Source organism: Anabrus simplex, chromosome 2 (genome assembly GCF_040414725.1).
Source record: "Anabrus simplex isolate iqAnaSimp1 chromosome 2, ASM4041472v1, whole genome shotgun sequence".
Lineage (NCBI taxonomy): Eukaryota > Metazoa > Arthropoda > Insecta > Orthoptera > Tettigoniidae > Anabrus > Anabrus simplex.
This window is the reverse complement of record NC_090266.1, coordinates 32,079,249-32,091,905: the sequence shown is the minus strand read 5'-3', so window position 1 is coordinate 32,091,905 and position 12,657 is coordinate 32,079,249. Positions and strand designations below refer to the sequence as shown.

The 12,657-nt window shown below is 39.5% G+C and overlaps 3 protein-coding genes across 3 annotated transcripts in view; 1 reads left to right on the top strand and 2 right to left on the bottom strand.

Moving 5' to 3' along the window:
• The window catches only part of LOC136863882 (zinc-regulated GTPase metalloprotein activator 1), a 209,828-nt gene that overhangs the window by 64,446 nt on the left and 132,725 nt on the right, over positions 1–12,657 (bottom strand). The window lies entirely within an intron of this gene.
• On the top strand, positions 2,851–5,004 carry LOC137498601 (uncharacterized). Its single transcript, XM_068226460.1, has 3 exons — positions 2,851–3,143; positions 4,001–4,213; positions 4,301–5,004. The coding sequence occupies exons 1-3, from the start codon at positions 2,851–2,853 to the stop codon at positions 4,884–4,886; spliced, it is 1,092 nt and encodes a 363-aa protein (XP_068082561.1). The 3' UTR covers positions 4,887–5,004.
• LOC137498602 (uncharacterized) lies at positions 3,198–5,157 on the bottom strand. The gene is made up of 2 exons (XM_068226461.1): positions 4,974–5,157; positions 3,198–3,962 (listed from the first exon to the last, which is right to left on the bottom strand). Exons 1-2 carry the CDS (start codon positions 5,155–5,157, stop codon positions 3,235–3,237), a joined length of 912 nt encoding a protein of 303 aa, XP_068082562.1. The 3' UTR covers positions 3,198–3,234.

The window sequence follows — 12,657 nt, the reverse complement described above, 5'->3', positions numbered from 1 at the left end:
ATGATGATGATGATGATGATGATGATCACTGTTTAGCGCTAGCAGTTCCCCATAAACTGCATCTAGCTGTTGACCGAGCACAGTGGACTTCGGTTAAACAGCATATCTGCACTCGGTAGGCGGAGGAGCTGATCCCCACCGTCGCCTGTACTGAGATTTTTTCGTGTTTTCTGTGCTTCCCTTTCTCCTACACTAAGGCGAATTCCGGAACAGATCATATTATAGGCCACGGCCGCTACCCCCTCACCTTCTCCGTACCTCAATTCTCCTTGGCCTGTGAGAGGGCATCACCCGCGTTACCCCTTCAGGGTACGTAATGAAAACCTTTAGTAGTAGTATTAGCAGCAGTAGCTTCCATTTTGGGACTTCGAACAAATCTACATTTCAGCCCTGCGTAATTTGTGAGCACAGATCTAAACTGGAAACCTAATTTAATGAGGGTGTTTGGTTGAATTTGATTGTAATTTGGTACCGGAGATTATAATACGTTCTTCAGGATTCAAAATAACAAAACTAATAGAGCATTTACCTGGAGTGACTGTGTTGAACACAAAAGAAAACCCACACATAGGATAGCTACAATAAGCACCAGCATTCGAACCGCAGTTCACCTTCTCAGAACTATCGCGGAGCTTGATTCAACCCATCTGGAGTCGAAGATGATCCTTGTTGAAGGAGCTTGTTCGACTGATTATTTCTTTAAATTCATTCCATTAATTCCGGGCAGGGTTACTTCGCAAGTGTGTGATTGTAAGCAACATTTCTCGAGGTTTCAGACAGACGAAAACTCAGTGACCTGGATTAGGCCACTGACAGCAGCGAAAGGTAAGGGCGGCAGCTAAGGTAAGAATGAAAAGATTTGGTTATGGGAGAATACTTCCTCCCTAGGAAAGAAGGTACAATAGAGAAACGATCAATAGCACGTCGTATTCACCGAGATACTTCCTTCAAAGTAAAGTAGGCTATCTTCTACATTCAAGACAGTATCTCCTGCAATTTTATAAATCATCCTGTAAATTATACACCGAACAAAGCAGCGCACACGTACAGTTATTGACTTCACGCTGAAAATGTCTTGGGTGGAATTATTATCATTACTATTATTATTATATTATTAATATTACTATTATTATTAATTTTTTTTGGCTACTTGCTTTACGTCGCACCGACACAGATAGGTCTTATGGCGACGATGGGACAGGAAAGGCCTAGGAGTGGGAAGGAAGCGGCCGTGGCCTTAATTAAGGTACAGCCCCAGCATTTGCCTGGTGTGAAAATGGGAAACCACGGAGAACCATTTTCAGGGCTGCCGACAGTGGGGTTCGAACCTACTATCTCCCGAATACTGGATACTGGCCGCACTTAAGCGACTGCAGCTATCGAACTCGGTGCTATTATTATTAATAATTGGCTAAATAGGTAATTTCACAAGACCTACTTGGTCAGGGGCCGATGACCTAGATGTTAGGCCTCTTTAAAAAACAAGCATCTTCATCATCATCATCATCACCTACTTGGTCAAAAGCGACACACGGAGACACGTATAGCGCATCTGCCGTGTTCGCAGTTACTGTAAACTATTGTTAATTATAACTTTAGAGAGTGAAAAAAACTTACATTAGATGTTGGGATTTTCAGGCGTTTACTCTATAAACCATCGTTTCGTCTTAGACCTGGCACCAGATGTGTCAGTCCTATCCACTGACGCTGGGGTGTATGCATATGAATTTATCAGACGCCTATTAGAAGAGGCACAATCTGATAACTGCATACGGGAGATAAATCTCAACAACGGAATTACTGCCCACCTAGCAATTCCTAATGGAAAGTCTAAGTTCCAGATGGCGAACTTAGGTTTTTCCACCATAAGAGCAATTCAAAAATTGCTAGTGTTGTGACTTCCCCTCTCGGAGAACAATCATCAAACGAGAAATGCAACCACGCAAGCAAAGGGCGCCAATCTTTAAGTTGAGGACTTAAAGATAAAAATTTATAATCAAGCTTGGACAGACTCTTATCACAGTGCACTAATCATTAAGCAGGAGAATTAAAAATCAAAAGGCTAATTAAGGCAAATTGATTAAAGTGAACAAGAAAAATACTATTTATTATATTTAATATAAATGACGACGGTTTAACGAGAACTGAATTTAAAAATAGAAAATGAATTTAACAAAAAAAATTGAATGACTCTACTTCGCGAAAACTTGCAATATCTTTAACTCGCTTGCTCACCATGTAGTCTTGTTCTGCTGGTCCTGGGAAAGTTTCCATCCTCGTAGCGGGAACATCATCGGTCGTCTTTGAGATCTCTTCATCTGCAGCTAAGTACCATTCCTGCCTTGCCAATTGCACCCACCACTAATTGGAATATGACTTCAAAACTAACACTCCCTATTATGCTTTATCCCATATATTGGAGACAAGCCCTAAGTCATAGTTAGAAGAACCACCTTGGGTTATATGGAGAGGATACTCAATTAAGAATCCTTCCAACTTTACTGAAAATGTTCTCTGAAGTTTCATTTCTATCTAGATTAAAACTATCTATTGACTTAGACTGGTTCAAACCGGTCTTGTAGCCGAGCTGTACGAACTTCCTGATGAGAGTGGTTATACACCCCTCATTCAGAATTTCTAAGTACCACGTCGTGGTAAATGAAGTAATTAATGTAGAATCAAACGAAGAATAATAAGTAGCAGGTCACGTCGAAGATCCAAGTCTAGTCGAAGGGCTTTTTCACACACACCGGTTTTGACCGGCCGGTAACTTGCCGGCCGGTCTAAGTTTCATTTTCACACTTGCCGGTTGAAACCGGACGTTCAGTCATACGCCAGCTCTCGTACAGTATGGATCATAGTCGCATTATTGCCATGTGGCTTTTGTATAGACGTTACCGAAAAAACAAAAGGAATAGAATTCATTGGGTTCATCCAATAAATGAAAAGAGGGAGGAATCAGGTCTGTTTTATACGCTATTTGAAGATTTAAGAAAAGATGGAAAAAAGTTCTTTAACTATTTTCGTATGTCCATTTCTACCTTTGATGATTTACATCAGCGGTTAAAATATAATCTTCGGCGTCAGAACACAAAGATGAGGAATTGCATTCAACCTGAGCAGATGTTGGCTATTGCAATAAGGTAAGTAACACACTACTTATTTGCTGAAAATTCTTTATTGACATAACATACAGAAAGTAATAAATAAACTGTAGACATTTATTAGCTTATCTCACAGAGAGGTAAAGTCTATATCTGTATTATATGAAGACGTTGATAACGCCGGAGATACACTGTCTGAGTGACTCATTTCTAATGCTGACGTTGTAGACTGGTATGGGCCACAAGTTGTGTGAAGTTGGCCTAATGACGGAAATTGTATTCCCGACGATCCAGCACTAATGCACGGGGAATTTCCTTGAACTACCAGCGGCTGACCTGGATTGCACATATTGTATTGACAGGGTGTTTGCACACCGGAAACGGCTGGAGACTGATAAAAACCTTGTCTTTTTACACGCTTAATATTCTCTATGAGTTGAAGGACACCTATTTGGAATTTGATGATTTCATCATCATCAAATGTTTGTAAAGAAGGTATAATACCGTTGAAGAATGACAGGTGGCGATTTGGCTGGCCACTACTTTCAAGTGCCTGCAACATTTTTATCTCTAGCTCATCAGGTTTACGACGCTTTCGGGAACCCTTTTCTTTATTCGGCACTTTCAATTCCTGAGACCGTTCAGTAAAATCGTTCACCCCCATCTGTGTATTGTCGGCCAAGCTATCTTCTGTATGACGTCCTTCAGTCAGCTTCTTTAAAAATTGTAATTGATCGTTGTAGACATACTTTTTTATTTTGAAAGCCCCAGAACCGCTCCTTTGATGTTCTTTTGACTTTTTACATGATTTGATGAAAGAATCTCTGATGTTTCCCCATTTTTTCATTACTTCTTTACCTGCAAATAATACACACGTATTATTGTCCTTGTTTCAGATACTTAGCAAGCGGATGCACTTTCACAGACCTTCACTACAATTACAGAATTGGCATCTCAACAGCCAGCTCTATAGTTAGAGATGCGTGTTCCAGTATTTGGTCCACCTTACAACAGGAATGTATTCCTACACCCACAAAAGGCCGCTGGGAAACAATTGCTGCAGAATTCGAAAAGAGAGCTAACTTTCCTCACTGTCTAGGGTCAGTAGATGGAAAACATATCAGAATAATTTGTCCACCTAACAGTGGTTCGATGTTTTACAATTACAAGGATTATTTTTCTGTAGTTTTGATGGCTGTTGCAGACTCAAATTATAGATTTGTTTATGTAAATATTGGAAGTTTTGGAAAAGACTGTGATTCATCAATTTTCAAAAAGTGTTCATTGTGGGAATCAATCGAGACAAATAATCAGGAGCTACCAGAGGAGAGATGTCTCCCCGGAACAGAAAGTCCTAATGTGCCTTATTTTTTTGTTGAAGACGAAGCGTTTGCACTGCACAGACATCTACTACGCCCTTATGGAGGATCTAACCTCACACTGAAAAAAAGAATTTTCAATTATCGTCTGTGTAGAGCAAGAAGATATGTTGAATGTACATTTGGAATTTTGAGCAACAAATGGAGAATTCTACATAGACCCATAAATGTAAATCCTGATTTTGCCGTAGATATTGTGAAAGCGTGTGTTGTACTACATAACTTTGTCCGTGACAGAGATGGTTTTGAGACTGAGGATACCATGACAATAACTGGATTAGAAGATCTGCCATCTGAAGAAACAGCACGAGGTGGACTGGGAGCAAACAACTTGAGGAATGTATTAGCTGATTATTTCTTAACTGATATTGGTGCCGTCAAGTGGCAAATGTCAAAGGTTTAAGACCTAACAGTGTCTGTGTCTGTTTAAAATGCAATAATGAAAAGGTGTTTCTGTAGTATGTCATCACTTGTAATAAAAGTTACTTACCAAAAATGTTTTTTTCGTTATCACTCAATTCTCCAAAATCTTCCTTCAGACCTTCACATACTTCCTTCCACCCCTTCCGTGTACCATCCCGATCTTTATAGATATCACTTGACTTGTCCCACAATACAGGTCTGGCCTCAACCAACGATATCAATAGTTCTATGTCAATTTCCACGTCCTCCATATTTACACTCAACTGTACTTTCTGAGAGCAGCCGGACGACTGATGGCCGGTGTGTGTGAATACACGCATACTGTCACGTGCACCACTGTAGGCTTGCTGCCGGCCGGCGACCGGATTCTCTAGTGAGTGTGTCCGGCTGCTACCCGGCGCGTTACCGGGCACCGGCATGTGTGAAAGCTATAATGCTTTTACATAATCCACTACTTCGTCCGGCATGAACCGGCCGGTCAAAACCGGTGTGTGTGAAACGGCCCGAAGAGATGCAAGATGAGATGAAGCCAAGAGCTCCAGCATGCCCTTTTATAACCTTCACTGGCGCTAATTACAGGTCGCTACACGTGGTCCAATCAGATGACATGTCTCTCCCCACTCCAGATATTAGAGTTGACGGGTCTTAACTCTGATATTAACTGTTCTTCTATTGGTCCATTCACTCATTATCCATGGCAACATGACGCTCCTTTCAAAATATAGGCGTTGATCCGTTTGAATAATTCTGGTCGAAATACGGTAGCTATCGTTGGGACGCGTGAACACGTGCTCGCTTTTCCCAGAACTTGGTGTCTAAATTTGTCCTTTCTCCCTCCTCGGTGATGTGACAAGATAGAGGAAATCTACTGCAAGTTAATTTTAACCGACTGTCGCAAGAATCTAAGTGAATATGAGGATATTCAGGCCTCGTTTACAAGTCGTAGTTACAAAGTAATGAAATGATAGTGAGCAAATGATTAAACATGAATTATAATACAATTACATACCAAGATAAATATCATGACGTTAAATTCCTGAATTAATTACACATAATAAAATTAACATAATTACACTGTAACGTCTGGAACGTTACATACGCCCCCATGAGTTCTTAACAAATATCACATGAGTTGAGAACTCACACACTTACTCCCACATTGACTTGAAATACCTCTATTACCTGCCCATTACGAGCGACAGTATTTTCATACAATTAATTATATCTCTCTTTTTCCATATCTCGCTTAGACTGCTTACCATTGCGACTGTCTGTTATTTCAGTTCATCTTGAGGTTTAGCCACTAAATTATGCCCAACATAAGCAACTTTCCATTTTTGTAAAAAACAAGATTACCCTAGAGAATATAACATAATATATATACAATTCAGATTACAAACTCTGCCGAGTGTCTATTTGTCCTTTTTACTTTCCATCTTTCCGACATTCTTTGCTAGATAGCAGTAACACGGTCTCTTCCAATCTTTTACATTAAAAAAATGGAAAACAAATGATACACACAATTTACACTTTTATCACTCTTTCGAATGTTTCAACCTTATCTTGAAGCATGATGCAATACACTCCACACGAATACACACGTAATTTAAGCTCACGGTAAAATTATTGCAAGTTAGAAATGCACATACGGGAAAATTAATTATTTGCCGTCGTCAGCTTTAATTAGCCTTCTGTAACATCTCAGAAAACAAATATACAAAATTTCATGGCCTCACATACGGAAAACAGATGATCGATCGTCAATGAACTAGCGTAAATCTACCGTCACACAAACACCTCCCTTGTTTACAAACACGACTAGGAAATACCACCACAATAGAGACGTAAACTCATTCCACTCGTAGTCTGACATAACAAGTAGCAACTTCCCCGAGTTACTGACCTATATCTTACAATCCGGTTCAGCCACCTCACACGACAGGTATCTCCGTAAACTACTAATGTTATATGAACCATTCATTACGCTCTCGCCATCCGCTAACTTGTAAGCACAGGGTCCTAGTTTACGATGTACTTTATAAGGGCCTTGATATAACAGAAAAAATTTCTTAGTGACCTTATCCTCACTAATTGATAACATGGGAACTCTCACCAAAACCATATCACCTACCTCAAAGTTATCAAGTACCTTACGTTTCTGTTGCCTCTTACGTTTATCTCCAGATTTAATCAGGTTCTCCCGTGCCAGTCGGACGTAAAATTCAGCATTACGAGGTGGTTCCTCAGGCAAACCTAACACTCTCACTACGCTCTCGTATTCAATACACAAACGTATTGATCCATCAGACTTAGGCACGACAATTAAGGGATTAACATATTGACTGTTTGATAATTCAATCACATCGTCTGCTAACATAGCTTGAATTTGATCCTCTACGGCTTTTGCATATTTGTGTGGTATTGGATACCGCGGTCCGCTGAATGGAGTCTTATCCAGCACAGAAAAAGAATGTTCATACAGATGGGTAACACCAGGTTTCTCGGAGAAAATCTCCACGTGTTCACATAACACTTCAAATAACTTGTCCTTCTGGATTTCATTTAACTCATTTCTACTTACGGCTTCTTTCAAGCCACATATTTTATCCTCATAAATCCACAACTGACACAACTTCAGGCCCTCACTAGCCTCTTCATTTACTTTAGAAACCTCTCTCATTCTCCACACTGTACTAACTTCCGTTTTCCTCTGGATTTCCTCCTCAAACTTGACTTTGATATCCTCATTATTCCACCTCAAATTTAGCATAAGATCATTGTAATTTAACTGAGCCAATTTTAACGTTAACCAGTCAGATCCCAAGATAAGATCAAATATCAAATGCGGAATTACCAAACATATCTGAACGCTAATAGAATTATTAATGCAGATCGGGACAGCTACTTGTTTACAAATTTGCTTAGACTTCTTTCCAACAGCCGTAATGATAAAAGTAGACTTAACAGGCATTTCCTCCAACTGAATACCCTGTTTCACTAATGACTCATACCACTGAGAACTAATACATGATATCTGGCTACCAGAATCAATCAAAACTTTAACCCACGCCCCCCAGACTTTCAATTTAACAACGGGATTGACTACTTTATTACTTGAATCTCCCTTATTCTGCTCGGGTTCATACAACAAATCGTCTCTAACATCGAGGTCATATGGTAACACTTTCATGGCAAGACACTTCGCTACCTTCGTACTAGGCTGGAATTCTGACCTAACATTACAGCCTCTAGTTAGTTTAAAGTTTCCCTTTGTGTATTGACGTTGGACTCATTAGTGCATTGCTCTGGCCTCCGTTGGGAATTTCCTGTCCTATATTCCTGTGCTCCGCTCCTGCTGTTCTGCTGAGGTCTGAACTGATTGCGAGCTTCGTGATTCTGTGTTCTACCGTTATGTCTCATTCCGTTGTGATGACTAAAGTTCTGAATATTCTCCGTTCTACTTCTAAGGTTACCTAACGCATCAAAACTGCCTAATAGGTTCTCCATCTCCTGAATAGTACCAACTTTTTGCATACAGGCCGCTTCTCTCACCCTGTCCGGAAAATGTCTTAAAAGTAGTCTTACTACATCAGACCCCTCGGTTATACCATCTAAGTTCTGACAAATCATGACATGTGCCAGGAAGTACTCGGTCATAGTGACTCCTTCATGCTGTTTGTACCTCCCAAATACCACCCTTTCTCTCTCCCGAGCTTGTATCGCTTCATTCCAGAATTTCTCTCTAAACTTATTTCTGAATTCTTTCAGGTTCGTCATCGTCTGCCTATATACCATGAACCAAGACCGTGTTTCTCCTACAAAAGCATGGTCAATATTTTCCATAACGTCTTCCCAGTCCATAGACCCTTCCTCTAGACGCTTTTCAAATCGTTTTTCTATCATCTTAAGGAAATCTAGCGGGTTCGTTTGTTTCCCATTAAATTTAGGTAGTTCTATCTCCCTAATGTAGCTATTTCCTAGACATTGCCTTCCCGTGAAAACCTGTTTATCCTTTGCCACCTGTTTTAACTGATTTTCTGCTTTCTCCATTCGGCATTCTACATCTCTGTCTCTCCTATCAATTTCTCTTTCCAAATTAACCTGCTTCTCTTTCAATGTCCTAATTTCAATCTTATTCTCTTCAGCTATCGCAAACCTTTCTTCACTTGCCCGGGTCTCATCTTCTATTCTAAGCTTTACCGTGTCAATCTCTTGTTGGACGTGGTCTTTAAATATCCGTATTTCCCCTCTTTGAGTCTCAACTCTCTTATCAATACTAGTGACCTGCCTCATTACTTCCTCCCTAGTAGAGTTGTTTTCCTTCCCCATTAATTCCAGGAATTCACTTCTCTGCCCCGCAAACTTTTCTTCTACCTCTTTCCCTCGCCGTTCATATTCACTTTTCTGGTCCTCTAATCGCTTATTAAAATGTTCATTTTTTACCACCAGATCGCGTAACTGCCTACTGTGTTCGTCCATTCTTCGATTCGCTTCCTCCTTATTTTCCCTCATCTCCCTGCTTAATTCAGCTTTAGTTTGCTCTAACTGTTCTTTAAGTTCATATTTAATATTCTCAATTTTAGTGTTAGTTTGTTCTACATCTGTTTTAATTTGTTCCAATTCACCTTTAAGCTCAGATTTAGTTTGTTCTGCATCTATTTTAATCTGTTCCAATTCACTTTTTATTTCAGTTTTACTGTCCTCTATCTTACTTAACATTAACTGCATCATTCCCATTAACTGATCATTATTATTACTTTCATTGTTAGTGTTTACTTCCGCTTCGCCCCCCATCCTACTATCATCTGACTCCATACTGACTTCTTTCTGCTTGCCTTCACTCTCCATACTACTTACACTTCTATCTTCAATTTCCTCTACTAGACTACACAACTCTTCCTCTGAACTCAATACGTTATTGCCTTTTATCGCCCGTCCACTGCGCAACATCCTCTCCTCTTTCGTCTGATCAGCCATGACCCTTCCCACAATCAAACACTCTTAATGAAACGTGGATATCCAAATTTTGCCCATAATACGAATTCTGATATTGTTACTGTTATTAACTGCTCCTTACTTAATGATTTTCTCGCCACACGTTGGAGCGGCATTTATGTGACTTCCCCTCTCGGAGAACAATCATCAAACGAGAAATGCAACCAAGCAAGCAAAGGGCGCCAATCTTTAAGTTGAGGACTTAAAGATAAAAATTTATAATCAAGCTTGGACAGACTCTTATCACAGGGGTGGGGTGATAGTGCACTAATCATTAAGCAGGAGAATTAAAAATCAAAAGGCTAATTAAGGCAAATTGATTAAAGTGAACAAGAAAAATACTATTTATTATATTTAATATAAATGACGACGGTTTAACGAGAACTGAATTTAAAAATAGAAAATGAATTTAACAAAAAAAATTGAATGACTCTACTTCGCGAAAACTTGCAATATCTTTAACTCGCTTGCTCACCATGTAGTCTTGTTCTGCTGGTCCTGGGAAAGTTTCCATCCTCGTAGCGGGAACATCATCGGTCGTCTTTGAGATCTCTTCATCTGCAGCTAAGTACCATTCCTGCCTTGCCAATTGCACCCACCACTAATTGGAAGATGACTTCAAAACTAACACTCCCTATTATGCTTTATCCCATATATTGGAGACAAGCCCTAAGTCATAGTTAGAAGAACCACCTTGGGTTATATGGAGAGGATACTCAATTAAGAATCCTTCCAACTTTACTGAAAATGTTCTCTGAAGTTTCATTTCTATCTAGATTAAAACTATCTATTGACTTAGACTGGTTCAAACCGGTCTTGTAGCCGAGCTGTACGAACTTCCTGATGAGAGTGGTTATACACCCCTCATTCAGAATTTCTAAGTACCACGTCGTGGTAAATGAAGTAATTAATGTAGAATCAAACGAAGAATAATAAGTAGCAGGTCACGTCGAAGATCCAAGTCTAGTCGAAGAGATGCAAGATGAGATGAAGCCAAGAGCTCCAGCATGCCCTTTTATAACCTTCACTGGCGCTAATTACAGGTCGCTACACGTGGTCCAATCAGATGACATGTCTCTCCCCACTCCAGATATTAGAGTTGACGGGTCTTAACTCTGATATTAACTGTTCTTCTATTGGTCCATTCACTCATTATCCATGGCAACATGACGCTCCTTTCAAAATATAGGCGTTGATCCGTTTGAATAATTCTGGTCGAAATACGGTAGCTATCGTTGGGACGCGTGAACACGTGCTCGCTTTTCCCAGAACTTGGTGTCTAAATTTGTCCTTTCTCCCTCCTCGGTGATGTGACAAGATAGAGGAAATCTACTGCAAGTTAATTTTAACCGACTGTCGCAAGAATCTAAGTGAATATGAGGATATTCAGCCCTCGTTTACAAGTCGTAGTTACAAAGTAATGAAATGATAGTGAGCAAATGATTAAACATGAATTATAATACAATTACATACCAAGATAAATATCATGACGTTAAATTCCTGAATTAATTACACATAATAAAATTAACATAATTACACTGTAACGTCTGGAACGTTACATACGCCCCCATGAGTTCTTAACAAATATCACATGAGTTGAGAACTCACACACTTACTCCCACATTGACTTGAAATACCTCTATTACCTGCCCATTACGAGCGACAGTATTTTCATACAATTAATTATATCTCTCTTTTTCCATATCTCGCTTAGACTGCTTACCATTGCGACTGTCTGTTATTTCAGTTCATCTTGAGGTTTAGCCACTAAATTATGCCCAACATAAGCAACTTTCCATTTTTGTAAAAAACAAGATTACCCTAGAGAATATAACATAATATATATACAATTCAGATTACAAACTCTGCCGAGTGTCTATTTGTCCTTTTTACTTTCCATCTTTCCGACATTCTTTGCTAGATAGCAGTAACACGGTCTCTTCCAATCTTTTACATTAAAAAAATGGAAAACAAATGATACACACAATTTACACTTTTATCACTCTTTCGAATGTTTCAACCTTATCTTGAAGCATGATGCAATACACTCCACACGAATACACACGTAATTTAAGCTCACGGTAAAATTATTGCAAGTTAGAAATGCACATACGGGAAAATTAATTATTTGCCGTCGTCAGCTTTAATTAGCCTTCTGTAACATCTCAGAAAACAAATATACAAAATTTCATGGCCTCACATACGGAAAACAGATGATCGATCGTCAATGAACTAGCGTAAATCTACCGTCACACAAACACCTCCCTTGTTTACAAACACGACTAGGAAATACCACCACAATAGAGACGTAAACTCATTCCACTCGTAGTCTGACATAACAAGTAGCAACTTCCCCGAGTTACTGACCTATATCTTACAATCCGGTTCAGCCACCTCACACGACAGGTATCTCCGTAAACTACTAATGTTATATGAACCATTCATTACGCTCTCGCCATCCGCTAACTTGTAAGCACAGGGTCCTAGTTTACGATGTACTTTATAAGGGCCTTGATATAACAGAAAAAATTTCTTAGTGACCTTATCCTCACTAATTGATAACATGGGAACTCTCACCAAAACCATATCACCTACCTCAAAGTTATCAAGTACCTTACGTTTCTGTTGCCTCTTACGTTTATCTCCAGATTTAATCAGGTTCTCCCGTGCCAGTCGGACGTAAAATTCAGCATTACGAGGTGGTTCCTCAGGCAAACCTAACACTCTCACTACGCTCTCGTATTCAATACACAAAC

Bases quoted from the DNA above. Each gene is read 5' to 3' on its own strand.
- LOC137498601 (XM_068226460.1), top strand. From the start codon at position 2,851: ATGGATCATAGTCGCATTATTGCCATGTGGCTTTTGTATAGACGTTAC. The intron at 3,144-4,000 runs GTAAGTAACACA...TCCTTGTTTCAG, and splicing joins ATGTTGGCTATTGCAATAAG to ATACTTAGCAAGCGGATGCA. The intron at 4,214-4,300 runs TGGAAAACATAT...AGTTTTGATGGC, and splicing joins CACTGTCTAGGGTCAGTAGA to TGTTGCAGACTCAAATTATA.
- LOC137498602 (XM_068226461.1), bottom strand. From the start codon at position 5,157: ATGGAGGACGTGGAAATTGACATAGAACTATTGATATCGTTGGTTGAG. The intron at 3,963-4,973 runs GTAAGTAACTTT...TATTATTTGCAG, and splicing joins TAACGAAAAAAACATTTTTG to GTAAAGAAGTAATGAAAAAA.